Source organism: Dipodomys ordii, unplaced genomic scaffold (genome assembly GCF_000151885.1).
Source record: "Dipodomys ordii isolate 6190 unplaced genomic scaffold, Dord_2.0 Scaffold141, whole genome shotgun sequence".
NCBI lineage: Eukaryota > Metazoa > Chordata > Mammalia > Rodentia > Heteromyidae > Dipodomys > Dipodomys ordii.
This window is the reverse complement of record NW_012267357.1, coordinates 1,985,226-2,011,061: the sequence shown is the minus strand read 5'-3', so window position 1 is coordinate 2,011,061 and position 25,836 is coordinate 1,985,226. Positions and strand designations below refer to the sequence as shown.

At 44.2% G+C, this 25,836-nt stretch overlaps 2 protein-coding genes across 2 annotated transcripts in view; one reads left to right on the top strand and one right to left on the bottom strand.

Moving 5' to 3' along the window:
* Nucleotides 1-13,226, bottom strand: part of Pi4ka (phosphatidylinositol 4-kinase, catalytic, alpha) — a 132,916-nt gene extending 119,690 nt beyond the window's left edge. Inside the window, exons 1-2 of the mRNA XM_013031515.1 lie at nucleotides 13,044-13,226; nucleotides 116-232 (exon numbers count right to left, since the gene is read on the bottom strand). Of these exons, the coding sequence (XP_012886969.1) occupies nucleotides 116-232; nucleotides 13,044-13,184 (258 nt within the window). The 5' untranslated portion in view covers nucleotides 13,185-13,226. The remainder of the gene's footprint in view (nucleotides 1-115; nucleotides 233-13,043) is intronic.
* Nucleotides 13,227-13,497: 271 nt separating this feature from the next.
* Nucleotides 13,498-25,836, top strand: part of Snap29 (synaptosomal-associated protein, 29kDa) — a 29,839-nt gene continuing 17,500 nt past the window's right edge. The window contains exon 1 of the mRNA XM_013031513.1: nucleotides 13,498-13,815. Within this exon, the coding sequence (XP_012886967.1) occupies nucleotides 13,568-13,815 (248 nt within the window). The 5' untranslated portion in view covers nucleotides 13,498-13,567. The remainder of the gene's footprint in view (nucleotides 13,816-25,836) is intronic.

The window sequence follows — 25,836 nt, the reverse complement described above, 5'->3', positions numbered from 1 at the left end:
AAATAAAAAAATAAATTATTTCCTATTGCACTAGGTAAATATAAGCACATACAAATGTAAATTATCTTTATAACCTCTTTATACTTAAGATATACTAAATTTAGTAAAGACTTACCTGAAGATCAGATTCAATAAGAAAAATGCCCAATGCAATTACTGCATCTCTCCGTCTTTCATCTAGTTGGAAGATCCCATGGAAATCTACTGGACACATGCAAAGCAGCTTTTGGACCTAGAAAATTAAAATTTTTTTTAAATAGCTTCAAAAATATAATGCCACATTCAGAATAAGTGACTCTTATAGATGTTCTTATAGATGTTCATACCCAAATAAATCATTATTTTATTTCAATTAACAAATCATGGGAGCCAAGTACTGGTGACTCATGCCTGTAATCCTAGCTACTCAGAAGGTTGAGATCTGAGAATTGCAGTTCAAAGAGCCCCAGCAGGAAAGTTCACTGAGACTTGAATTTCTAATTAGCTACCAAAAGTGGAGTTGTGGCTCAAGTGGTACAGCACCAGCCTAAAGTAAAAAAGTTAAGAGGCAGCAGCCAGGCCCTGAGTTCAAACCCCAATACCATCACATACACACAAAAATCTGGAAGTGGAAGTTGGCTAAGCTGGAATGTAAAACGCTAAGCAAAAGGAGAAGGCCCTCAGTTCAAGTCCTAATACCCATACAAAACAAATAAAACCAGTCAGTCAGTCGTAGGTATGCAAGCCTGTAATCCCAATAATCTGGAAAGCAGAAAGAAGATCTGGGAAGATCTGGAGTTTGAGGCCAGCCCAGGCAAAAAAGTTCACTAGATTCCATCTCAACCAATAGTATATACCTGTTAACCCTGGCAACATGAGCAAGCACAAATAGGAGGACGGAAGATCAAGCAAGGCATAAAGCAAACAACCTTGGCTTAAGTGGTAGAATGCCTGCCTACCAACCTCAAGACTCTGAGTTCAATACCTAAAACTGCCAAAACAAAACAAAAAGCCAGGCAAGGTATGGTGGCTTTTAATATCAGACAAGTAGGAGATGGCACAGGAGAATTAAAAAAAGCTACCCCAGGCTAAAGAAGCAATAAAATTATCTTAAAAATATAAAAATAAATTTTAAAAGAAAGTCTAGAGGCTGGGCACTGGCCTGTAATCCTAGCTACTCTGGAGGCTTTGATCTGAGGATCTGGGTTCAAAGCCAGCCCAGGCAGCAAAGGCCATGAAACTCTTATCTCCAATAAACCACTCAGAAGTAGCCCAGTGGCTCAAGTGGTAGCACTAGCCTTGAGCTGAAGAGCTCGGGGCAGCCCAGGCCGAGTTCAAGCCCCACAATCAACAAAGGTCTAGAGGCATGGATCAGGTGGTAGAGCATTTGCATAGCAAGTCCAAGACCCTGGGTTCAATCTGCGGTACTGAGAAGAAAAAAAAATTGTTTTAAATCATTAAGAGCTGGGCATGGTAAGGCACACTTGGAATCTCAACACTTGGGAGGCACAGACAGAAGGAACTCAAGGTCAACCTAGACGACAAAGCAAGATTCTATCTCAAAAAATATCATAAAAAGGATATTCCCATTTGCTAAAACAATCATATACATGCCCCCAAAATATACACACTCTGAAGAGCATGGGCTGAGGGTTAAAATGATGTACATAGAGAAGAGGTAGGGGTCAATGTCTAACGGCTATGCTTTGATATAAGGGCAGTATATGGAATGTTAAATGGGAGCCCTCACTCCCATACCCATATCTATCTACAGTAAAATGTTTTCCCCAAAAGGCTCTTTTAAATACCAAATGGAGTATGGCTCAAGTAGAGCCTTTTAATTGCACCACATGTGGTAAGGACTTCCCAGCAATGTCTTTTGTTAATAGATATGCTGAAGCAGGTAATAAATTGGCAACTTATTGAACAATATTGAAATTTTTGTATTTTTTTTGGGGGGGGAGGATCCGGTCATGGGGCCTGAACTCTGGCCCTGGGCACTGTCCCTCAGCTCTTCAGCTCAAGGCTAGCACTCTACCACTTGAGCCACAGTGCCACTTCTGGCTTTTTTATTTTTTCAGCTTATGTGGTGCTGAGGAATCGAACCCAGGACCTCATGCATGCAAGGCAAGCACTCTACCACTGAGCCACCTTCCCAGCCCTATATTATCTTTTTTATAAAAAGCAACAGCAAATTTCTAAAAGAAACTGAAAACATGGACTTATTTAAAAAGATGCAGCATAGGTTATACCGATCTTAAAATATATCTAGGCCAGAAAGAACTGGGCAAAGCAGTGAAAGAAACCTTCCAAGGCCTTGATCTTATGTCTGTAGCAGATTCAACAAAAAGTTATTCCCTGATACTCATATGCTCAAGGTATCATGTTTTAACAGTATGTTGTACATTGCATGAATTTGCCCTGAAATTGCATTAATAAATTGCCAATGCCAATTTTTTTTAGTCGGTCATGGGGCTTGAACTCTAGGCTTAGGTGCTATCCCTGTGCTCTTCAGCTCAAGGCAAGCACTCTACCACTTGAGCCACAGCACCACTTCCAGTTTTTCTGGTGGTTAATTGGAGATAAGAGTCTCACAGACTTTTCTGCCTGGGCTGGCTTTGAACAGTGATCCTTAGATCTCAGCCTCCTCAGTAGGTAGGATTACAAGGGTGAGCCACCAGCGCTCAGTCGATGCTATTTTTAAAAGAGAACAATTTGCAACATAATAATAGTATTAAACAAATAAATTAAAAATAAATAAAAAAGAAAGCAAATTGCACTGGATGTGATATGTGCCTATCACATCAGCTACACAGGAAGGGTAAATTGCAGAATCATAGCCATGGAATGATCAGGCAAAAATATAAGACACTATTTTCAAAATTAAGCAAGGCAGGCTGAAGATGTGTGGCTCAAATGGTAGTGTGCTTACCTGTTATGAATTTAAACCCCACTACTAATTTTTTCACTCAAATTAAGAAGAAAGCAAATTTCCTTTGTTAGTTTAAATCCCCCCCCTTTTTATTTTTTTTGGTGCCAGTGCTTGGGTATGCACTCAGGGTGCACTCTATCACTTCAGCCACATCTCCATTTGCAGCTTTTTGCTGGTTTATTAGCGATAAGGTCTCTCATATTTTTCTGCCTACACTGCCTTCTAACTATAAACCTCACATCTCAGTCTCCTGAGTAGCTAGGATTACAGGAATGAGTTACCAGTACCTGGCTGTTGGCTTGCATTTTAAAAAGACAAACACAAAAGGGATAACATATTTCATTTAAAATAAAAGCAACTAGCCGGGCGCTGGTGGCTCACGCCTGTAATCCTAGCTACTCAGGAGGCTGAGATCTGAGGATCACGGTTCAAAGCCAGCCCGGGCAGGAGAGACTATGAGACTCCTATCTCCAATAAACCAACAGAAAACCGGAAGTGGCGCTGTAGCTCAAGTGGTAGAGCACTCGCCTTGAGCTGAAGAGCTGAAGGACAGCGCCCAGGCCCAGAGTTCAAGCCCCACGACCGACAAAAAAAATAAAATAAAATAAAAGCAACTTTAAAGAAGAAAAACAATATCCTTTGTCCTAACAAATTTCCTTCTAGGAATGACTATAAGCAAATAATTAGAAACTCAGGCAAAGAATGAGTGGAAATACATTTACTGCTGTGCTGCATATATAAATTTAACAATTGGAATTATTCTGTCAACATTAAGAGAAAAAGCAGAATCACAACAGAATGATTCAATGAGATTCATAATATATTGATCAGTCAACATCAATCTAAAAGGAAGAATTTTAAGCCCTACTAAAGTGTATCCTTTGCCCTGTCCTGGTCAATACGTTGCCAATATCCTGCTCCCACTCAGAACACACTATGCCACATATCTAGAAGGTGAAGATAATGTGCTGAGACAGCATGGAAACTCAAAGATGTCAAAACTGACACAACTGGGTCATTAAATATGGACAAGGTATAATTGTACAAAAAAGATAACTCAGCCAGGTGCCAGTGGTTCTTGCCTGTAATCCTAGCTACTCAGGAGGCTGAGATCTGAGGATCATGGTTCTAAGCCAGTCCAGGCAGGAAAGTCTATGAGACTCTTATCTCCAATAAATTACCAGAAAACCAGAAGTGGTGCTGTAGCTCAAGTGGTAGAGCGCTAACCTTGAGCTAAAGAGCTGAGGGACGGTGCTCAGGCCTAGTGTTCAAGCCCCATGACAAACAAACAAACAAAGATAACTCATTAATGTTCCCATAAGCTAAACATATAAACATATACACTTGTATTTATTTACTTTTGGGGGGGGGCCTGTCATGGGGCTTGAACTCTGGGCCTGAGCGCTGTCCTTCAGCTCTTCAGCTCAAGGCCAGTCCTCTACCACTTGAGCTATAGCACCACTACCCATTTTCTGTTGGTTTATTGGAAATAAGAGTTTTATGGACTTTCCTGCCCAGGCTGGCTTTGAATGGGATCCTCAGATCTCAGCCTCCTAAGTAGTTAGGACTACAGGTGTGAGCCACTGGTGCTGGCTATTTACTTACTTTTGTTGTTGGGGTTTTTGTTTGTTTGTTTTTGTTGGTCATGGAGCTTGAACTCTAGGCCTGGGCACGGTCCCTGAGCTCTTCAGCTCAAGGCTAGTGCTCTACCACTTGAGCCATAGCACCCACTTCCAGCTTTTTCTGTGTATGTGGTGCTGAGGAATCGAGCCCTGGGCCTCATGAATGCAAGGCAAGCACTGAGCCACCTTTCCAGTCCCTATTTACTTATTTTTGAAATGAGGTCTCTTTTGTCCAGGCTTGTTTCTATCTCCTAGGGTCCAGGGATTCTTCCACTTCAACCTTGCAAATAGCTAGCAGTACAGATATATGCCACTGTGCCTGGACATATTAGAAAGGTAAATATCTTTGCTCTCAGTGCTTTTCTCTGTTTCTAGAGATTTCTTTAGGGGCAGGATAAGAACCAAGCTTTGGTTTTTCTGACATATATAAACAAATCTAATATTGGGAACTTTGAACTGAGTGAAATGCAAATGGACTCTGGAGTTAGATATGGCATCCTATCATATCTCTGGCACAGACCAGTTGAATAACTAGCTAAGCCTCAGCTTCTCTGCCTACCAGCAGGTATCGGGTCAGAGGAAGTAATGTGACTGGCACAAAGGCACAAATACCAACTAGAGTTGGTATTACATCACATTTTTCATGCTAACTGTCCTTTGATAATGCCCTTCACATAATTTATATGAGTGTCAAACAAGTGAATATGCTTTTGATTCATTCATTCTCTTTTTACTGGGCACATATGTCATGTGAGGCACTGCCCTTGATACTATGGATGAAAAAGAACCAGGGCAGGTGAAAGAGGATCCCCTCTCCAGGACTGGGACATGGCCCAAGTGGTAGAGCACTTGCCTTCTATAAGTATCTGGAGGGGCTGGGAAGGTAGCTCAGTGGTAGAGCGCTTGCCTTGCATGCCTGAGGCCCTGTGTTCAATTCCTCAGCACCACATAAGCAAAAAGAAAAAAGCCGGAAGTGGTGTTGTGGCTCAAGTGGTAGAGCGCTAGCCTTGAGCTGAAGAGCTGAGGGACAGCGCCCAGGCCCAGAGTTCAGGCTCCACGACTGGACCCCCCCAAAAAAGTAAAAAAGTAAGTGTCTGGATTAAATCCCCAGCAGCTATCTCATTTTAGATAGACCAGACAATATCAGAGGTATTTTCTATTGTAAATTCAACCAAGTAGAAATTAAAATAGTATAGCACTTTTCTGAATCCAATTCTATTTTTATTTTATTCAGTACATCTCAGCTATGAACTTTGGAACAAAAGCCAATAGCAGGAAAAATTGTTTATACCAGTTTTATTAAATGTTTTAGGGTCTTTGTTTAGTTTTAGCTCAAATTAAACTGGTATTTTCAGTACAGAAAGAAAGAGAAAAAAGAAACAAAAAACCAGCCTCATGTGGTGACTCATACCTATAATAATAGCACTCAGGAGATTGAGACAGGAGGATCACAAGTTTGGTGCCAGCATGGATCAAAAACTATGGAGAAGAGCCAGGCACCGGTGGCTCACATCTGTAATCTTAGCTACTCAGGAGGCTGAGATCTGAAGATCACGGTTCAACGCCACCCCTCACAGGAAAGTCCATGAGACTCTTATCTCCAATTAACCACCAGAAAAATGGAAGTGGCTCTGTGGCTCAGTGGTAGAGCAATTACTTTGAGCTTAAGAGCTCAAAGGGACAGTGCTCAGGCCCAGAGTTCAAGCCCCATGACTGACAAAAAAACAAACAACAATTAAAAAAAAACACCCTATGGTAAGTTCTGGTGCTTAGCAGGCAATAAGCCTGAGTTCAATCCTAAAAAACACAGGGGGGGGGAAGAAGGGAGGGGAGTGTGAGGGGAGTGGGGGACAGTGGGAACACCTACAGAGGTAAGCAGATAGCATATAGTTGGCACTGAACAACATTACTGACTGGAAGGACAGATGAAACAAGATTCAAATAAAATGATGTCTCATATATAGTAACTCTCAGGTGGTACAATCTAATGGGATTTTCAAAACTAATATAAACTGTACAGCTGCTGGGTGCTAGTGGCTCAAGCCTGTAATCCTAGCTACTCAGGAGGCTGAGATCTGAGGATCACGATTCAAAGCCAGCCCAAGCAGGAAAGACTGTGAGATTCTTATCGCCAATAAGCCACTAGAAAACCTGAAGTGGCACTGTAGCTCAAGTGGTAAGAGCACTGGCCTTGAGCTGAAGAGCTGAGGGACAACTCCCAGGCCCAGAGTTCCAGCACTATGACCAACAAAAAACCCAAAGAAACAAAAAAACTGTACAGCTAATATATAACACAAGATTCCACCAGGACTATAGCTTAGTGTAGAATGCTTACTTGGCACGCAGAAAAGCCTCGGGTACAACCTTCAGCAACAAATACATATACACACTACACATATGCACATGTGTGTATGTGTATGTGTGCGTGCATGTACACACACACACACACACACACACACACAATGATGAAGGGCCCTAAAAGACTGACACAAAGTCATGGTGTTGATGCAAAATGCCTTTGGAAACTGGGCTCTTAGGAGAAAAACATCAGAAAATCTGATCCTGGGCTTTATGGAAGTTACCACACACCAATTAAGATAGAACTAATTCTAACACTTACTAAGCTGTATCACCTACAAGGGACAGCTCTGTTAATCCACGTATTCCATACAATAGCTCCTTAGGTAGATATTACTCATCTCTGTTCTACAATGAATCAGACACTAAGGAGGTCAAAATTCCCCAAACCATGGAACATTAAAGAAATAGAAAGAAGTTGTACCACTGGAAAAAAAAAAAAAGGAGGTCAAAATCCTAATTAAAATAACACTACTGCCTGGTGCTGGTAGTTCATGCCACTTAGAAGGCTGAGATTTGAGGACAGCGGTCTGAAGCCTGGGCAGGAACATCCAGGAGACTTGCATCTCTAATTAATCAGCAAAAAGCTGGAAGTGAAGCTGTGGTTTAAGTGGTAGGGGGCTAGCCTTGAGCACAAAAGCTCAGGGACAGTGCCCAGGCCCAAAATTCAAGCCCAATAACCAGCACAAACAACACCAAAAAAAAAAAAAAAAAAAGCTGGGCACCGGTGGCTCACACCTGTAATCCTAGCTACTCAGGAGGCTGAGACCTGAGGATTATGGTTCAAAGCCAACCTGGGCAGGAAAGTCCGTGAGACTCTTATCTCCAATAAACCACTAGAAAACTGGAAGTGGCACTGACAAACAAACAAAAAACTCCACTATCTCTTTCAAAATGAAAGTAAAAATACCATTAAATTATTTTTTCAGAATTAAATTCAAAAGTTACTTATTTTTAGGGGGCTATGGCCATAAAATATCACTGAGTTCAAAATCTGCTAGAAATAGATCAAGGTTATTGTTATTTATAAGAAGGATCCATAGGGCTGGGGGTGTGGCTCAAATGCGACTAGCAAACACAGGCCCTGAGTTCAAACTCTAGCCAGAAGTGGCACTGTGGATCAAGTGGTAGATCAGTAGCCTTTGAGAACAGAGAGACTCAGGGATAGAGCCTAGGCCTCAGTTCAAGTCTCAGGACTGGCAAAACAACAACAACAAACTCCAGCATCACACACACATAAAGGGTTCTACCTGTCACTTGGATGTGTTCAATAAGCCAACAAATCATAGGGAAACTACAGGAATACCTTATTTAGACTCTGATAAGAACTTATGGGCTGGGAGCCAGTGGCTTATGACTGTGATCCTAGCTACTATGAAGGCTGAGATCCTGCCAGTCCTGGCAGGAAAGTTTGTGAGATTCTTATCTCCAACTAACCATCAAAAGGCCAGAAATGGAGCTGTAGCTCAAGTGGTAGAGTGTTAGCCTTGAGCAAAAAGCTCAGGGATAGCACCAATGCCCTGACTTCAAGTCCCAGTCCTAGCACACACACAAAAAAGAACAGATCATACTTTTACCCAAGATATAGGTATCTCCATTAAGGAGAGGCTAAACCAAGGAGCCCTCAGAAGTCTGGATGACTAAGCAGAAATCCAAGAGTATGTAGGTCAAAATAAAGCCACAATAATAGCATTAACAGAGCTCACAAATTACACAACTTTTTAAGAGTATAGCTTTTGTTACTTGAAACCTCTGGGAGTCCTTTAAAAAAAATCCAATCCATTGAGAACTAAAAACTAAGCTTTAAGAATTAGAGGGGCTGGGAAGGTGGCTCAGTGGTAGAGCACTTGCTTTGCATGCCTGAGGCTCTGGGTTCGATTCCTCAGCACCACATAAACAGAAAAAAAAACCGGAAGTGGTGCTGTAGCTCAAGTGGTAGAGTGCTAGCCTTGAGCTGAAGAGCTGAGGAACAGCATCCAGGCCCAGAGTTCAGACCCCATGACCAACAAAAAAAAGATAAAAATAATAAAGTAATTAATAGGAAAAAGTAAAACCTAGTAAGTAGTACTAGGCTTGGTATCACACATATTCTAGGATTAGAGTGACAGGAACATGTAAATACAACAATGGCATGTAGAGGGACAAAGGTAGAGAAGGTATGTCATTAGATGTCTCAAGTGCCACTGAAAGTATGTCACAGTTCCTTAATTACCAATATCTGAGCTCAGATGCCACCAGGTCTAGTCTAGCAAGATGAGCCTTCCCTAGGCCAACCCTATCTGTTCTAAGCCTCTGACAGTCCTGACACTTCTCTGAAAAAAAAGAAAAGAAAAAGATGGGAGAGGTTAGTTTTTCAACATTTATTTACCCCTTAAATCTCTTTGCTATCTCAAAAGGGTGCTCAAAAATTTCTTTAAAGAATTTTTCCCGCCGGGCGCTGATGGCTCACGCCTGTAATCCTAGCTACTCAGGAGGCTGAGATCTAAGGATTTCGGTTCAAAGCCAGCCCGGGAAGGAAAGACCGTTAGACTCCTATCTCCAATAAACCACCAGAAAACCAGAAGTGGCGCTGTAGCTCAAGTGGTAGAGCACTGGCCTTGAGCGGAAGAGCTGAGGGACAGCACTCAGGCCGAGAGTTCAAGCCCCACGACCGACAAAAAAAAAAGAATTTTTCCCTAGGAATGCTAAGAGCTTCTTGTCAATAGTTAAAGGCAGGGAATATAATAAGCAGACATATAGTATATGACTTAATACTAACACTGATCCCTATTCACAATCATGTTGTCAAGAACCTAGATGAAGATGAGAGGAATTCACATATATTTCATGAGATTGGTTACCTACAGAAGCCTCCTGCAAAAATAACTTGTCTTGAAAGTCTCTAAGAATACTATCATAGGTATAGTTGTACTCTGGGCTAAATTTTATTATACTGGAGAAACAGATGCATGGACTTCATTATATTCTCATTTTGTAAGGGTAAACAATTTTCTTCCTTACAACAACAGCAAAAAAGGGCAATAATACATGTGCAATGTTTGTGTTCAGGAAGTTTATGAAAGACTCAAAATAAACGATTTTTATTGAGGTATAGTTACATAGGTACCATTCCAGTTCCCAGAAGGAAAGTAGGTGTTTTGCACAGTTTAGGCACAATGAACCATGCTTATCAGAGAATGGAAGGAAATGTTCAAGTACCAAGTTCCCAGATTCTGGTCATGGGCCAATCTTGCAAGCAAGTCCTTATAAAAGACAGTAGCCTCTGCCCTGCTCAATTAACTTATCTTTTTTTTTTTTTTTTCTCAGTCATGGAGCCTGAACTCTGGGCCTGGGCACTGTCCCTCAGTTCTTCAGCTCAAGCCTAGCACTCTACCACTTGAGCCACAGTACCAGTTCCAGCTTTTTCTACTTATGTGGTCCTGAGGAACTGAACCCAGAGCCTCGTGCATGTAAGACATACACTCTACCACTGAGCCACCTTCCCAGCCCCCAATTAACTTTTCTGCACATGAGTGATGATAAATATTGCCAGTCAGATCAAATACTTTCCAAATATGTGGTGTTAGGGAGCTATCAACATAAGGCAGCATTAACTAATTGGAAAACAGACTGCCATCATTTTAAATTTATTTTTATTGTTATTATAAAGGTGATGTACAAAGGGTTTATAGTTACATAAGTCAGAAAAAGAGTACATTTCCTTTTTTTTTTTTTTGGTGGGTCATGGGGCTTGAACTCTGGGCCTGGGAACTGTCCCTCAGCTCAGCTCTTCAGTTCAAGGCTAGCACTCTACCACTTGAGCCACAGTGCCCACTTCCGATTTTTTGTTTATGTGGTACTGAGGAATTGAACTCAGGGCCTCATGCATGTGAGGCAAGCACTCTACCACTGAGCCACCTTCCCAGCCCACATTTCCTTTTTTCGTGTGTGCCAGTCCGGAGATTTGAACAAAGGGCCCAGGCACTGTCTCTGAGCTTCCTTTGCTCAAGGCTAGCACTCTACCATTTGAGCCACAGCACAACTTCTGGATTTTTCTGTTTATGTGAAATGGAATGGAACCCAGGGCTTTGTGCGTGGTAGGCAAGCACTCTACCACTAAGTCACATTCACAGCCCAAGATTACATTTCTTTTTGGACAATGTCACCCCTGCCCTTCTTCTTTCCCAGTTTTTTCATAGCAATCTTGATAAGATACAAAGCTAACTGTGTTGCAATAACAAAATCATGTGTGTGTGTTCTGGAAATTGAATGTAAGAGCTCTACTTAGGACATACTACCTCTGAGCTACACTCAGAGCTCCCATAATGCTCTGAGTAGTGAACAATGCAAAACTAGCAAACTCAATGTGCACTTTTCAGAGTTACTGAGTAAGAAAGGGTACTTAACCACTACTTGAGCTGCAGGATCTACTTCTTAAAGATCCTCCAATTCCTGGTATTCTCTTCTCCCTGAATATAACAATAAAACTTTTGATATACTTGTTGGTCTTATGCTAGGAAGAGAATGTGCCAGCTAGTTGGAATGGGTCTGAGTTAATAAACCAGCATTGTTATCCATTATTAGCCACTCTTCTCTAATTAGAGATCAGAGTCTCTCAGTTTTGTCTGCTGGGTGCTGGCTTGGAACCCAGAGCCTCAGATCTCAGCCATCTGAGTATCTAAGTACCTTGATATATATTTAGATACATAGTCTCTATATACTGCTGGGGCTGGCCAGAAACTCCTAGGGTCAAGCTTCCTCCTGCCTCAGTAGCTGGGACTGCATGTTCAGGCCAAAGTGTACAGAATGTATTCCCTCTTAATTAAAAGTCAGGTTGGCATCAGTCAGTCTCCCAGCACTTGTTCACCATGCAAGTGAGTGATAAAAATCAAGTTTGAAAATACACAAGGCCAAACAAAGTTACTCTGCCAAAGTGCCTAAAACATCCTTGCTGCTTTCCTTATCCCCAGGGCACAAAACCAGTCCCAACTGCTTGCAGACAGATCTGTAGTCATTGCTGCTCCTGACACATCGAAAAAGAGCCTCTTTCCATTCCGGAAAGTTGAGTGGACAAACCACCCTACTTATTTAGTACTAACACTGGTGAGAAAAGAAGCGGATATTTATTGCTTACCTACTCTACCTAGCACTGGACCAGACACTTTATAGTTGAATTCATTTAATCAAGAACCATTCCTGGTGCCCTGGGTGGCCCCTGCCTGGAATCCCTAACTACTCAGGAGGCTGAGATCCAAGGACTGAGGAGGTTCAAAACTAGCAGAATCAGAGAAGTCCATGAGATTCATCTCCAATTAAAATCAGAAGTGGAGCTATGGATCCAGTGGTAGAGCACTAGCCTTGTGCAAAAAAAAGAAATAAAAAAGGTTGAGAGGCCCTGAGTTCAAACCCTAGGAATCAACACACACACACACACACACACACACGTCACCACATTTTACAGACAAATGGAAGCTCTGAGAGTTAACTTTTCCAGGAGAATGTACAAAAAGACCAAATTACACACATATCACCCTATATTCGTGTTCTTTCCACGATCCCAGGCACACCTTAGAGTAACCTTTCACCTTCTATCATAATAAGAATTCCTCTGGCATCAAGCTCTCTCTTTTGAAGCAATCCCGGCTTCAATTCTCTGCCCACTGACAGTTCACCATTTCATCACGCCACTATGCCTTCCCCAAATACACATTTTACCCAACCTAACGCCCCCAACCTCGGAGGCTAATACTGCGTAGTCAGAAAGCACTTTCAGATACAGTGCTCCACCTGCCCTTCATCCCAAGCCAGTGAAGAGGGGCAAAGCAGGCAAAAGCACCCCTACTGACACGAGAAAAACATCTCCCCAAGGTCACTTTTGGTGAATCCCAGAGAGACTGGAACCCGAGTCCCAAATTTGGACCCTACGGTCCTGGTCTCATCCCACTGCTTCTCACAGTGTTCAAATTCCAGACACCGCCTCAGCCATGTCACAAGATGCCCCCAGCCCGTAACTCAGCACCACACACACACACACACACACACACACACACACACACACACACACGAGCCCCACTCGTCTCAAGCTGCTCGCGACTTCCCGACTCGGGCTCCCAAGGTCCCGTCGCGCCTACGCTTCACCTCTCCAGATCCCGCCTCCTGTCAGCCGAGGTTACCTTCTCCAAAGATGCAGGTCTCTGCACGGCCAGGGAGCGGGCCAGTGAAAGGACTGTGTTGAAATAGAACCCCCGCGAGGCGCTGGGCCCAGAGTTGGTGCCGGAGCCGCTACCACTTCCCCGGGCCGCGGTAGCCGCCATCGTAGTGGGCGCCACGGCGATGCCCGCCGGCTCTCCACACCCGGCCTGCGAGCGCCCAACTTCACGGCGCAGGCGCAGGCGCATCCGGCTTCCCCCGACACGTGATCTCTGTGTTGCAGGCACCAGGTGGGGCGTGGCCATAGGACGGTCCCATTGCTGCCGGGGGAGGCAGACCCATGATGCAGGCGGCGGCAGTGCGCGTCGGACGTAGTTTCCCCCAGAGTTCGGGAGCGATGGTCGGCTCCGCAGGCGGGGCTGCGGCGCAACACCAGCGGAAGGAGCTCGCGAGGCTGCCGTCTAGTCTACTGACGAGGCGTGGCTCTAGGCGACTGGCGACCACGCTCCTCCTCCTTCCGCGTTCGAGACCTGCGCTGACAGACACTATGTCTGCCTACCCCAAAAGCTATAATCCTTTCGACGATGACGCGGAGGACGAGGAAACCAAGCCAGCCCAATGGAGGGACAATCGCGACCTCCCCAGTGGACACGAAGCTCCTGTGGACAGGCAGCAGTACTTGCGACAAGAGGTTCTGCGCAGGGCCGAGGCCACAGCCGCCAGCACCAGCAGGTCTCTGTCCCTCATGTACGAGTCTGAGAAGGTCGGGGTCGCTTCCTCTGAGGTGAGCCTGGGGTAGGATTGAGCTGAACTGGCCAGTCTCACCATTGTCAACTGTGATCAAGAAATGTTTTATTCACGATCTTTTGAAAAAATATTCTAATTGCCTACTATAGGTTCTTGTGCTTCGTAATAATCTGTTAACTACGTAAAGAGATACGTATCTGGAATACTCTGTAAGCAAAGTTGGTGCCCTTTCCCCCTTGCCTAGTTCCAAGGTAAACTCCAGACTGTTTCTGTCCAAGTGAGTAAAAATTCCAAACAGCAGGAACTGAGAGAAACTGAGTGTTTTGCTTTGTTTGTTGCAAAGTTTCTTGGGCAAAGGCTTTGGTGCATGACCCAGAAAGAGTGGGGACAAAGCTATTGGTGCCAAGTGACACCCTGAGGCATGGTAGCAAATAAGCCTTCAGTTCCTCCTTGATCAAGCAGCTTTTTTGCCGAACACTGGGGATATTGAAGTCCCAGATACTCTCTGGACACCTCCTGAGTAAGCCATGTCCTGTGTTTGTTTGAGTGTAAGGCCAAATCCTGCCGGGATAGTGTGTAGGTTGTGACGATTTTGTGCTCCATTTGGTCTTTGTCAACTCCTCATCCACAGATTTCAAACTAAGGGTCTCAGTGAACACTATTCTTAAACACCCATTCTCTTCTCAGTTTTGTTTAGACAGAGAAAAAAATCGATAGAGTAATGATATATTTACTAAGAATAATTTTAACTGTTTTTGCAGCTTTGAAAAGGAATACTTGAAACTATTGTCTTCCCTCTCTAGTCTTAATAACTTTTCTGGCAAAATTCATTTTCTCCTGATATATTTCAGGTTTGGGGAAGGCATGGGTGTATTGATTAACTTCTCAAATAGTCATCTGTGCTGTTTTTCTAAAACTACTAGTATCCTTCGGGTAGTTTTCCCATTCCCATTTTCCCCAGTTGATATCTATCCTGGTTGATAATCTCCCTTATTATTTTTAGCCTTGCCTTGTTAAGGAAGTTTATCTTAGAATTCTTACAGCTCGTATTTACTGGATTTTTGTGTGCGTGTGTGACAATCATGGGTCTTGAAGTCTGGGCCTGGGCACTGTCCCTGAGCTCTTCAGCTCAAGGCAAATCCTCTACCACTTGAGCCAAAGCACCCTTTTTAGTTTTCTGGTGGCTTATTGGAGATAAGACTCTCACAGATGTTCCTACCGGGGCTGGCTTTGAACCTCGATCCTCAGATCTCAGCCTCCTGAGTAGCTAGAATTATAGATGTAAGCTACTGGTGCACAGCTTTACCAGATTTTTAGAAATCAGTCCAAATGGAAAGTCCTAGCTTAGATTTGGGAAAATCACTTGAAGTTTTAGGGCTCTAGAAACCAGTCACTTTTTCTTGAAACAGAGTATTACTATGTATTCCAGGCTGGCCTTGAACTTGAAGGTTTCCTCTTTCAACCTCTGAATTGCTGAAATTGCTGGTATAAACAAGTACATCTAGCTGTGAACAAGTCACTTGATTGTGGGTCCCAAGCAAAACAACAAAGACTTGTTTCAGATATTTCAGAGACATCATTTAACCAGGTATGGGGACCCAAACCTGTAATCCTAGCATTCAGGAAGGCTTAAAGCAGCTAAGGCAAGAGGATCTCAAGAACCAGGCCACAGACAGACAGGTCAGGAGTGGAGATCAAGACATTTCGGAACAAAATAAGAAATCAAAGCATTACAAACTAAAAGATTGTAGCAGAGGATAAACTTGAATGTAGCTTTCAAGGCTGAGGTATAGGCAAGTGAAAGTGAAATGAGAATGAGGGATGATTTCAGAGAACATAGGAATATGAACTGGCCTGACAACAAGGCTCCTAAGCAGACCACGACAAGGAAAAAGACAAAAAAGCAGACAAGGAAAAAGAAAAGGCAGTTTAGGATCCATTGGAAGTCAGAGAGGAGGGATTTGTCTTACAACTCAGAAAAGTAAAACATGGAAGATGTGAATTGTGTGATACAAATACTAGTATCATGCCCCCCCCCCCCGCCTGGTGTTCCAGAGGTCCCTCTAGGCAGTAGGGCCTATGAACACAGAGGCATAGGAGGCTTGGCCTGAATGTTTTTCAGAGAGGTACAGTATGCAATGACTGTCTGGGCAAGTGATAGACTCTCTCAACAGCATGACTACACATTGAATTTTTCCAAGACTGAATCAGTTCTCAATTATTCCCAGGAGTCAGTAATGATCATCACCCTACAGGTAGTACCCAATACTATCCAAACTGTCTGTGAATCACTGTCATTCCCTTCAGAGTTCTGTTGGGGTTGGAGAAACTAAACTCTTCTGCCATCTCTACACAGTGTGGTTCCCCACAAACTCCAGTCCAGTGTCCCTTGATACACTTCTAATTTGGATGAATACCTGCTGGATACCTAGCAAATGAAACATGCCAACACAGGACAGTTTTATAGAAGATTAGGAGTTTGCAGATAATACAAAGTTGGGAATATCATAATTCAGTCCCAGCTTGGGAGAAGTAGGAAAATTACCTAGTCAAGTTACCTCTAGCAAAGGAGAACTTCTATTATCCTACTGTGAAACTTAGCAAGGTAGGTTTCTAAGAAGGATTCTGGCTTAGCTTATAAAAATCAAAGGACAGAAAAATAGGACAGGGCAGATACCACCTGGCTGATCTGATAAACTCTTTTCAGAACTTTGTAAGGGGACTTCTAGACAGACTTGAAGGACAATACATCTCTTTATCCATTTCATGAGCATAATTTGTTTCTTCTATTCCTCAAGTGTAATGTTTGTGAAGAGATATTCCAGGTGGTGAAACATACTTCTTATCCCCACTACTCAAAAAGTGAGACTGGGGCCCGGTGCCCGTGGCTCACGCCTATAATCCTAGCTACTCAGGAGGCTGAGATCTGAGGATCACGGTTCAAAGCCAGCTCTGGCAGGAAAGTCTGTGAGACTCTAATCTCCAATAAACCACTAGAAAACTGGAGGTGGTGCTATGTCTCAAGCAGTAGAGTGCTTGCTTTGAGCTGAAGAGCTGAGGGACAGCGCCCAGGCCCAGAGTTCAAGCCCCATGACCAGCCAAAAAAAAGTGAGATTGGGGAAGGGGGGCCTAAGAAAGTGGCTCAGCTTGCCTTGCATGCACGAGGCCCTGGGTTTGATTCCTCAGCACCAAGTAAGCAGGAAAAAAGCCGGGAGTGATAGAGTGCTAGCCTTGAGCAGAAGAGCTGAGGGACAGGCCCAGAGTGTAGACTCCACGACTGACTCCCCCATCCCCACCCTCCAAAAAAAAAGTGAGATAGGAAGATCAGGGCTCAAGGCCAGCCCAGGTAAACAGGTAACAAGATCCTATCTCAAAAAACCAAGACAGGAGCCAAGTGCTAGTGGCTCACGCTTGTCATCCTAGCTACTCAGGCGTCTGAGATCTGAGGATCACGGTTCAAAGCCAGCCCAGGCAAGGAAAGTAAGTGAGACTCTTATCTCCAATAAACCACTAGAAAACCAGTTGTGGCACTGTGGGCTCAAGCAGTAGAGCACTCCACTTGAGTTGAAAAGCACAGGGACAGAGCCCAAGCCCAGAGTTCAAGCCCTATGACTGACAAAACAAACAACAACAAGAACAATAACAAATAGGGCAGGGATTCCAGGCACTGGTGGCTCATGCCTGTAATTCTAGATGCTCAGGAGGCTGAGATCTGAGGATTGTCGTTCAAAGCCAACCAATACAAGAAAGTACGTGAAACTCTTATCTTCAATAAGCCATCAAAAAAGCTGGAAGTAAAGCTATGGCTCAAGTGGTAGAGCACTAGCCTTGAACATAAAAACTCAGATACAGCGCCCAGGCCCAGATTAAAAGCCCCAGAACCAGCAAAACAATAACAAGCCAGCACCAGTGGCTCATGCCTGTAATCCTAGCTACTTCCGGAGGTTAAGATCTGAGGATTGCAGTTCAAAGCTACCCGGGCAGAAAATTCCCTGTGAGAGTCTTATCTGCAATTAACCACTCAAAAACCAGAAGTGGTGCTGTGGTTTAAATGGTAGAGCCTAGCCTTGAGCACTAGCTGAAGAGTTCAGGGACAGTGCAGCAAGCCCAGAGTTTAAGCCCCAAGACTGACAAAAACAAAACAAAAACAAAAAGCAATCAAGATGTGGTGGTACACCCTGTAATCCTATGCAAGAGGAAAAGGTAGGAGGACTAGGTAAGAGGGTGTGGCTTAAGTGATAGAGCTCTAGCCTAACCAGTATAGGACCCTGAATTCAATCTCCACTGCCACCAGAAGAAAAAAAAAAAGATATTCCATTCACATGGTTCAAAGTTCAAAACATACAAAAGTGTATTAGATCTCCTCCCACCCCTGCCTTAGACTCCTTCTTTCCCTAAGATAGTTAACAGCTCTTTCAGTGTCATAGTCTGTATATATAGAAGACATAGTTCTGACTCTTATTTTGGGGGGGAATGGGGTGGTTGTGGGCCTGAACTCTGGGCCTGGGTGCTGTCCCTCAGCTCTTCAGCTCAAGGCTAGTGTTCTACTACTTGAGCCACAGCACCACTTCTGGCTTTTTTTTTCTGCTTATGTGGTGCTGAGGAATCGAACCCAGGGCCTCCTGCATGCAAGGCAAGTGCTTTACCACTGAGCCACCTTCCCAGCCCTGACTCTTTTTATTTTAACTTAAATTCTGATCTGCACAATGCTTACTGGGATTTTACCTCCATTGTATATAGTGAGTTATTGTGGGTTATATACATATTTGTTTTGTTGTTGTATGCTTGTTTTTAGTACCATTATTAGGGCTTGAACTCAATGCCTCACACTCTTACTTTCGCACTCTTACTTATATTTTTTCTCAAGACTGGCACTATTCCACCTGAGCTACATGTTCACTTATGACTTTGTTGCTGGTTAATTAGAAATAAGAGTTTCTCAGATTTGTCTGCCTGGGCTGGCTTTGAATCTTGATCCTCAGCTCTCAGCCTCCTGCATAGCTAGAATTACAGGTGTGAGCCACCTGTGCCTGGCTTGTAGTAGTTCATTTTTGTTTCGGTTTGGTTCTTGTCATTACTGGGGATTGAATTTAGGTCCTTGTGCTTGTTGAGCTATGCCTCTAGCACCTTTTTTTTGCCAGTCCTGGGGCTTGAACTCAGGGCCTGGGCACTGTCCCTGAGCTTCTTTTGCTCAAGGATAGCACTCTACCACTTGAGCCACAGTGCCACTTCTGGCTTTTTTGTGTGTATATGTACTGAAGAATTAAACCCAGGGCTTCATGCATGCGAGGCAAGCACTTTACCACTAATCCATATTCCCAGCCCTTCCAGCCCCTTTATATACTGATTATTTTTCTAGTTATGGTCTCACTTTATTCCCAGACCAGCCTGAGTTGCAGTCTTCACATTTACGCTTCTCCAGTAGCTAGAATAATGGGCACATGCCACTGTGCCCAACCACTGGTTGAGATGGAGTCTTACAAACTTTTATGACTGAACTGGCCTCAAACCTTGATCCCCCAATATCTACCTCCCAAGTAGCTAAGATTACAGGCTTGAGTCACTATTCCTGCCATGATTGGGTTTTTACTGTCAGTGTTATGTTCAGTTAAGCAGGTGACTTCTGTTTATGTAGTCTGTCCCCTAATGCTGGGCATTGGGGTGCTTTACACCATTGGCTTCTTACCTGGACATGGTTATTCTCACCCTTTCACCGCCCTGTCTGAGGATCCCCACTTCCATGGGACACTCTGCTTCCCTTTCATCAGCCCAGCATATTCTAGTGATATTTTCTGGGTCCTGGAATCTCAGTTCAGCAGAACCTAGGGGAAAAAAAGCCCCAAGCCCAAATGGCTGCCATGGTAACATCAGGGAGATTCAATAGAATTCAAACAAAATACCAAAACTGCCCTGGCCAGCACAGCTCATTTCCATATTTTTGTAGCAGTCATCAGACACTGAAGCCATGCCAGGCATTCAGAGGGGCGAGAGAGACAAGAACACCACTCTTCTAGCCCAAGCATTGGCCATTGAGACAATCTATTTTGATCCCCTCACAAATTAGACACTGTGCCACAGAGTGCCCTCCTATTCTGATCTTAGCATAGCCTATTTTCAGCTGTGCTGCACAGAGGTAGCCCTCCAAAGCAGCCCACAGTGATTCTGAGGCAGCACACTTCTTACTAAAAGATTATACAGCAGGAGGCTGAGATCTGAAGATGGCCATTGAAGGAAAGCCTGAGAAGAAAAGTCCTTGCAATTCTTGTCTACAGTTAGCCTGCAAATAGCTGAAAGCAGAGCTTTGGCTAAAGTGGAGAATGCTACCCTTGAGTGAAAAGAGGCAGAAAGACAGCTACTAGATTATCAAGGTCAGCTGTGGCGGAGGAGTCTCTTACCCATCTCTTCTTTGTCTTTAACCTATCACACACACACACACACACACACACACACACACACACACACACCTTTTAGAGGCAGAAAGACAGGTACTAGATTATCAAGGTCAGCTGTGGCGGAGGAGTCTCTTACCCATCTCTTCTTTGGCTTTGACCTATCTGACCTGCCTTTCACAATATCCAACTTTTCTTAGAGATCTGTTGCATAGGCTTAGCTGATCTCAGTTCCAGAAACCAGAAGGCCCAAGGCCCCCCTCATAAGTCACTTTGTGAACATAAACTCTGTGGCCTAGCCAAATCACTCAAGTAAACAGAGAAACTCTTATCAAGCAGGATATTTCAAGGGCAAGGAACCAGGCAAGGGCCAGATCTTTTTTGGAATGTGGGGATATAGACAACTCAATCCAGTCATCCACACATGTGAAATCAATGGCAACTACATCACCACCTTTGCCCTCGGTGAGTTGGGTTTTTTGGTTGTTAGTTTTTTGGATTTTGTGTGTGTGTGTGTGTGTGTGTGAGAGAGAGAGAGAGAGAGAGAGATGCTTAGTATAGAACTCAGTCCTCATGCATAATAGGCAAACACTCTACAACTGAGCTACGAACCCAAGACAGCAAACTTTATTTTTTCTTTTTACTGTTGTTGTTGTTGGTTGTAGGGCTTGAATTCAGGGCCTGGGCATCATTCCCTGGACTTTTTCTGCCCAAGGATAGCGCTATACCACTTAGAGCCACAGCACCACTTCCAGTTTTCTGGTTGTTAACAGGAGATAAGAGTCTCACAGACATTCCTGCTCTCTCTGACTTTGAACAATGATCCTCAGATTTCAGCCTCCTGCATAGCTAGGATTACAGGTGTGATCCACTGGCACCCGGCCCAACAGGTTTTCATATAACCTAAGATCCATGCGACAGCTACTGCAGGCAGAGATCAGATTTGAATGTGTTCTACACAGGTGCCTCTGCCAGGCTTGTACCTGCTCCCTTGGGAGAGCAAGGCATAATGGAGATAAATTTCAAATTTCTTGATTAAGTTTACTAACTCCAAATTGACTTCCATATACTTATCAGTTTGTTCCTGAGATTAATTATGAACTCAGTATGGGAACCTTATCAGGAGAGATGAATATCATCTGACATTAATAGGGATGAGTTAGACACTGCCCTTGAAAGGCTTTAGCATTGTTCCCTCCACATTCCCTGCCAGGTCCTGCTGGCTATCCATACCCTTTCCCACTTTCCCTTCCCACCCACCCCCAGTAATGGGACTTGAACTCTGGGCTTGGGCTCTGCCCCTGCACTCTTGAGCTCAAGGTGAGTGCTCTACCTCTTGAGCCACAGTGTCACTTCTGGTTTTCTGAGTGGTTTACTAGAGATAAGAGTTTCCTGCCTGGGCTGGCTTTGAACCATAATCCTCAGATCTCAGCCTCCTGAGTAACTAGGATTATAGGCGAGAGCCACCGGTGCCCGGCTCACCCTTTCCCTCTTAATGCTGTCCCTTCTCAGTAACTCAGCTGTCCCAGACTGGCATGTTGCACCCTGTGTCCTATGCTTTCTACCCTACCCCATTCTTTAGATTCCCTAACTTTTCAGCCTCTGTATATGAATCTATCTGTCTGTCTGTCTATCTATCTATCTATCTTGTGCCAGTTCTGTGGCCTGAACTCAGAGCCTTGGTGCCATCTCTAGCTTTTTTCCCCTCTCAAGGCTGGAGCTCATTTAAGCAACACTTCCACTCCTAGCTTTTTGGTGATTAATTGGACTATTCCACCTGGGTGGACTTCAAACTTTGATCCTCAGATCTCAGTCTTTTGAGTAGCCAGGATTATAGGCATGACTCCTCAGCTTTCATTCTTTCCTCCAACCTTATCAGGACTCTCTGACACACAACTTCCTTAAACTAGTGGAGGAATCTTCCTCCCACCCTCCTGCACAGGACTACCCAGCGGAAGAGCCACCCCAAGTGAATATAATGGCTTTTTTTCCCATATCTCTCCCATGAGACTAAGTTTAGTAAAGCAAAGACCTGTTCTGTCACCTTCAATTCCTAGCACCACAATGTAACTTTATCTCACTAAGCATTATCAGGACAGAGATTTGGAGGATGTGTTATTTCCCCCCACTCCCACCCCAAGTTCCTGCACTTGGAAGGGTACCTGGCAGTGAGTAGTTGCTCATTAATATCTGGGCAGTGATCTCTCAGCACCTCTGTGGGTGTTTTTGTGCCTTCAAGGATCCTGATAGCATTATGTCTTCTCAGAGAGAGACCTTGAACATGATGGGCCTGGATGGACATCACCTCACTTGAAACAGTACTCTCAAAGGGTCTTTGTCTACTTGCCTTCTGTTTTCCCTTGCAGCTTCAAGGATCACGCTATTTGAAAAGACAAAAAAATAAAAAATAAAAAACAGCCAACGAGAAACTGGAAAAAAAATTTCTAAATACCTATATCCATTTTTCTCTTTCCCTCATTCCTTGACCTTTTTCTGATTGTTTCTATTCTTATCTAACTTTTGGATTCCTTACAGGACTCAAGGAGAGAGGGCAAAGGAAACCTTGTCGCCTGTAATGCTAAGTAATCACTGTGTACTCATCCTTCCCCAAAGTGAATGGGGGTTTAGGAGATGTTCTACACTCACTCCCCTCACCGCCTCCCTTGAGAATATATGATATGGCCCGCTTCTTGTTTTTGTTTTGTTTTTGTATTTGTTGGTCATGGGGCTTGAACTCATAGGGCTTGAACTTGGGGCCTGACTGCTGTTCCTGAGCTCTTTTGCTTAAGGCTAACACTCTACCACTTGGAGCCACAGTGCCACTTCCTGTTTTCTGGGGGTTAGTTGGAGATAAGAGTCTCACTGACTTTCTTGCCTAGGCTGGCTTTGAACCTCCATCCTTGTGTCTCAGCCTCCTGAGCAGCTAGGATTACTGGCATGAGCCACCGGTGTCTGTGGCCTAAGCGATGTGGCCCACTTCTAAAGGATAGGAGTACACCTCAGGAGAGAAAGGCTTGAAGTCAGTCTGGGAATGTGGCTTAGTGGTAGAATGCTTGCCTAGCATGCATGAAGCCCTAGGTTCGATTCTTCAGTACCACATAAACAGAAAAAGCCAGAAGTGGTGTTGCAGCTCAAGTGATAAAGTGCTAGTATTGAGCAAAAGAAGCTCAGGGACAGTTCCTTGGCCTTGAGTTCAAGCCCTAGGACTGGAAAAAAGAAAGAGTGAGGTCGGGGGGAGGGCTGAGGCTTTTTTTTTCTCTCTCTCTCTCTCTCTTTTTTTTTTTTGTGCTGACATTGGGAGTTATACTCTGCCTTTGAGCACTGTCCCTTAGCTTTTTTTCTCAAGGCTAGTAGTGCTCTAACACTTGGGTCACAGTTCTACTTCCAGGTTTTTGCTGGTTCATTAAAGATAAGAATTGGCTTCTAGGGGCTGGGAAGGTGGCTCAGTGGTAGAGCGCTTGCCTTGCATGCATGAGGCCCTGGGTTCGATTCCTCAGCACCCATATAAGCAAAAAGAAAAAAGACGGATGTGGTGCTGTGGCTCAAGTGATAGAGCGCTAGCCTTGAGCTGAAGAGCTGAGGGACAGTGCCCAGGCCCAGAGTTCAGGCCCCACAACCGGACCCAAAAAAAAAAAATTAAAAAAAAAAAAAGAATTGGCTTCTAACCCCTATTTTAGATCCCAGCCTCCAGAGTAGCTAGGATTGCAGGAGTGAACTACTAGCTCCCTAGCTCTGCCAAGCCTTTCTTCCTTGTTGGTTGGAACTAAGTCACAAGCATGCTGAGTCCAGTGATTTTCTTTGCCTTCTAGGCAGCGTTTTAGCAGAAATCCCTCTTCATTGCTGACCTTGTAAGATCCAGTAAACACTATCTTCCAGCACACAGAAACTTCCTGGCAGCAGAGCAACACTTCCTCTCTGGCCTTCCAGCCTTACTTGCAAGACAAGCCCATTCACCTATCTCTCTACTTCCATCGTAAACATCAGATACCTGCTTTTGCTAGGCACAGGTTGCTCATGCCTGTAATCCTAGCTATTCAGGAAGATGAGATCTAAGGATTGGGGTTCACAGCCAGCCCAGGCAAGGCTGTGATACTCTTATCTCCAATTAGACACCAAAAGAATGCTAGAAGTAGAACTGTGGCCCAAGTGGTAGAGTGATAGTCTTGAGCAAGAAAGCTAAGGGACAGTTATCAGCTCCCCCCTCTCCCCACCCCCCCCGCAAAAAAAAAAAAAAGATAACCTGCTTTCCTCCCCAAGTCAGCACAGGAACACAGTCTGAGAGAATGTGTTATTTGAAAATAGAGGGAAAGTGAGATCTCACTTCTCACTGAAAACCGGGAAAGGTTTTTTGGTCACCCCTTCAACACCCTTTATAGAGGAGGGCAGGGGAAGTGGTGGTACAAGATTAGTCTTGCTAGGAAGAGCTGGCTGTCAGGGAAACCTCTCTGCTGGTATAACAACAAACCCTGGCCACTCCCCAACCCCAACCAATTATCAACTGATAATTGGTAACTTTTCCAATTTCAAATTCAGCTGTTGTCCACAGCATGAAAAATCAGCTGGAACAAAGCTATTAGAAATAAGCTAGGTGCTGATGATTCGTGCCTATAATCCTAGTTACTCAGAAGGCTGAGATCTGAAGATGAAGTTCAAAAAGCCAGCCCAGTCAGGAAAATCTGAGACAAATAAGAGCTAAAAGTCAAGCTGTGGCTCAAGTGGTGGAGTGCTAATCTTGAACAAAAAAAGTTCAGGGACAATACCCAGGCCCCTAAGTTCAAGTCCCAGGATTGGCGCCTGTGTGCGCACACACGCATGCACACACACACACACACACACATTTGAGTGAGGCACTGGTGGCGCATACTTGTAATCCTACTTACTAAAGAAGCTGCAATTGAGGTTCATGGTTCAAAGCCAGAAGTGGAGCTCACATGGTAAAGCACTAACTAACCTTGAGTACAAAAGTTCAGGGACAGAACATCCAGACCAGGGTTCAAGCCCCAGGACTGGCAAAAAATATAATAATAATAACAATAAATTTAGAGGTTTTAACTTTTTGACATAGTAAACAATGCTAAAACTTTTTTTTTGGCAGGCTTGAACTCTCGGCCTGGACGGTGTCCCTCAGCTCTTCAGCTGAAGGCTAGCACTCTTCCACTTGAACCACAATGCCACTTCCAGTTTTCTGGTGGTTAATTCGTGATAAGAATCTCAAGGACATTCTGCCCAAGCTGGCTTTGAACTGTGATCCTCAGATCTCAGTCTCTGAGTAGCTAGGATTACAGACTTAAGCCACCAGAGCCCGGCTGCTAAAACATTTTTTTGTTGTTGTTGTTGGTCGTGGGCCTTGAACTCTGGGCCTGAGCACTGTCCCTCAGCTCTTCAGCTCAAGGCTAGCACTCTACCACTTGAGCTACAGAGCCACTTCCGGTTTTCTGGTACTTTATTGGAGATAAGGGTTTCATGGACTCTCCTGCTCGGGCTGGCTTTGAACCACGATCCTCAGATCTCAGCCTCCTGAGTAGCTAGGATTACAGGCATGAGCCACTAGCACCTGGCTAAAACATTTTTTTAAAATGTGTAACTCAGCCGGGCGCTGGTGGCTCACGCCTGTAATCCTAGCTACTCAGGAGGCTGAGATCTGAGGATCGTGGTTCAAAGCCAGCCCGGGCAGGAGAGA